Source organism: Ceratina calcarata, unplaced genomic scaffold (genome assembly GCF_001652005.2).
Source record: "Ceratina calcarata isolate Rehan_Ccalc_2016 unplaced genomic scaffold, ASM165200v1 scaffold60.2, whole genome shotgun sequence".
Lineage (NCBI taxonomy): Eukaryota > Metazoa > Arthropoda > Insecta > Hymenoptera > Apidae > Ceratina > Ceratina calcarata.
The window spans coordinates 77,134-80,012 of NW_017177241.1; the positions used below are offsets into that span (position 1 = coordinate 77,134).

At 38.3% G+C, this 2,879-nt stretch overlaps 1 protein-coding gene across 1 annotated transcript in view; it reads right to left on the reverse strand.

The window, feature by feature from the left end:
* Positions 1-2,879, reverse strand: part of Dhc1 (dynein axonemal heavy chain 1) — a 44,894-nt gene that overhangs the window by 37,394 nt on the left and 4,621 nt on the right. The window contains exons 2-4 of the mRNA XM_026817734.1: positions 2,460-2,699; positions 2,089-2,243; positions 785-1,008 (exon numbers count right to left, since the gene is read on the reverse strand). Coding sequence (XP_026673535.1) covers positions 785-1,008; positions 2,089-2,243; positions 2,460-2,699 — 619 coding nt within the window. The remainder of the gene's footprint in view (positions 1-784; positions 1,009-2,088; positions 2,244-2,459; positions 2,700-2,879) is intronic.

Here is a 2,879-nt window from a genome sequence, read left to right on the forward strand (position 1 = left end):
ATATTAAGTTTCAGTCTTTCTAGTGTTAATCGAGATCGCGGATCGTCGCGCGGTCCGCCAGTGCCGTAGCTATGCGTGTCCGATATATTTGTGGTACCCGTTTAATAGTTATTTACTTTTTATGAGTATTACGGTCCGAATTCCGATTTTTATGAGTATTCATTATATTATTTCTATGTGTGTTACATAATATAATATATAATACTCCGATTCGTGTTCGACACGAGAAACTCTATAAGAATCACGTGATGGATATTGCAAAATTTTTTTGTGTTAGACAGTGATTTTTGATAATTGCAAAATTTTATAGAATCCTGGATACGCTGGGAGGAAAGAGCTGCCGGAAAACCTGAAAATTCAATTCCGAACCGTCGCGATGATGGTAGTGATGAAGTTTCAGTCTTTCTAGTGTTAATTATAATATGTTCATATAAATACAGAGTGCCCCGGAAAAAGTGTTAGAGCCGAAAAGGGGTGTTTCTGAGCAACAATTTCCTTTGGTAAAATATAAAATGAGGCATAGGTTTTGAATTATTAACGAAAAACACTGACTAATAAGAGCGCGTGTAGGGCCCGTGCACGGCAGTGGTGGCTCGGATCGTGGCACTTGGCCATTGGTCAGCGTAACCCTTACGCGCGCTCTCATTGGTCAGTATTTTTCCTTAATAATTCAAAAACCGTACCTCACTTTCAATTTTAGTAAAGGAAATTGTTGTTCAGAAACACTTACAGTATCACATCTCTTTAACCCTAACACTTTTTCTGGGAGACTCTGTATGTTCACCTTTTAGTGCGCTGCAGAACGACCTTAGCCCAGGTAACAGAAGACTCTTTATCATCGGGCAATTGTCTTCTCCCTCGGACCCAGGATGTGCAAGCGCGTCCATAAATACGTATTCAACGACTCTTTGTATCGCCGTTATTATCCCGACCTTCTTCGTGTCAATTACACCTGTGTAAAGGTCCTTCTGGAATCCCTCCTCAGGCAATTGCTTCGCCACGTTCAATCTTAACGTATTACAAATTACAATTTGTTTAAGCAAATTCTCATGTTTATAAATAAAATGAAAGAAACTATATTTAAGTATTATAAATTGTATCGGGAGTACAACTTAGTTCTGTCCGTTTTTTTTTTGGTGAAAATTGCATTTATTTCAGAACAAAACGAATGAACAGATTAATCGAAATATTGTCCATCACTAGCTACTACTTTTTCCCATCTCTCAGGCAATTGTCGAATTCCATCTCGAGAAAATGTCTCGTCTTTTGAAGCGATCCAAGTTAGAAGCCAATTTTAGATTTCTGCGAAAGAAGTGAACTGGTGACCTGCCAAATCGTGCTGCGTCCGTCGGAACAACCGGTAATCAGAAGGAGCAATGTCCGAAGAATATAGCGGGTGCGATAAAACATCCCACTTGAGCGTTTCCAAATATTTTTTCACGACTTTTGCGACATGAGGCTGAGCGTTGTCATGCAGAAGAATAACTTTGTCATGTCTTGTGCACCCAATTGCCTTATTTTTGTATCATTTCCATAGATTTCAATCGTACGGAAACTGCTTGTTGAGTCACTCCAAATAATTCTGCAAGCGCCTCTTGCGTTTGACTCGGATCTTCATCGAGTAATGCCTCCAATTCTTTGTCTTCGAATTTTTTTGCCTGTCCAGAACGAGGCTTGTATTCAACGTTGAAATCATCATTCTTAAAACGTCGAAACCATTCCTTACATGATTTATCAGTTGGAGCATTGTCACCATAAACTTCCACAAGCATTCTATGCATTTCAGTTTCACTTTTTTTTCAATTAAAGCAGAAAACCTCCCACAAATGCTGCTTAGTTAGCACAAAATTTGACATATTCAACACAGTAAAAAACAAGGTTTTTGTATGAAGCTCAAAGCAATATAAAGTGAATATTATTGACAGATATTTAAGCTCTCTGAAATCGCTATAACTATGAAACATTCATAACAGCCAGAATCATGTTTTGAAAACGGACCTAACTAATTTGTACTCCCAATATTTTGTATTCCTTTAAATTATTAAAAATTCTCATAAACATTTGCAATGTAATTGTAATCGAAGTTACCTGAACATGTAAATACATGTTCCGGTGCAAGGGACCTGCCATCCATCGGTTAAAAACAATTTCTTCTTCCCCGGTTCTTTTATTTCCTTTTGCTCTTTGACCTTTGGCAACGATGCACTGGCACCTGACCTCGAACTCGACGTTTTCGGTTGTACCTATACGAATTCATTCAATTATTCAATTATCTCTCGCATTAATTAATAAATAAACTGAAGATTTATGTATTTGTTAAATTCAGGCATGATATATAATGTAAAACACGAACAGTGAACTGTACATAGAAAAAATAAATACTCCTTTAAATTGATTCTAAATTTCATTTTCGAAACTATTCTTTATACATAAGTTTTATTTTATATAAAAATCTGAACCGTTTCAGGAGGACGCGAGGTCTCAGGCTCTCTCACTTCCTGGTAATACCAGACGAGCGTGGATCTCATGTGTGGCAGGAACAGTTGATTAATTTCGTCCAGCATGCCACCCTCGAAAACGTGATCCATTACCTCGTGACGTGACAACTCCGTCGCGTTCATCAGTAACTGGAAAGCGAATTCGAGCCGGGGATCCATCTCCCCTCTTCTCGCCTTCCTTTCGCATTCCTCTCGCCGTTTCTGCCGAGAAGTATATCAACTTATCTCCTCGTACTTATAGAATCAGTGAATCACTGACAGTGATATCGTCCTACGATTAGTCAGACATGTCCAGACCAACAGTCAATCCTAGAATTACCCAGACACGTCTAACAGCCCCTTTTTCTCATATTTAACAGATTATCCTCAGTTTTATTATTA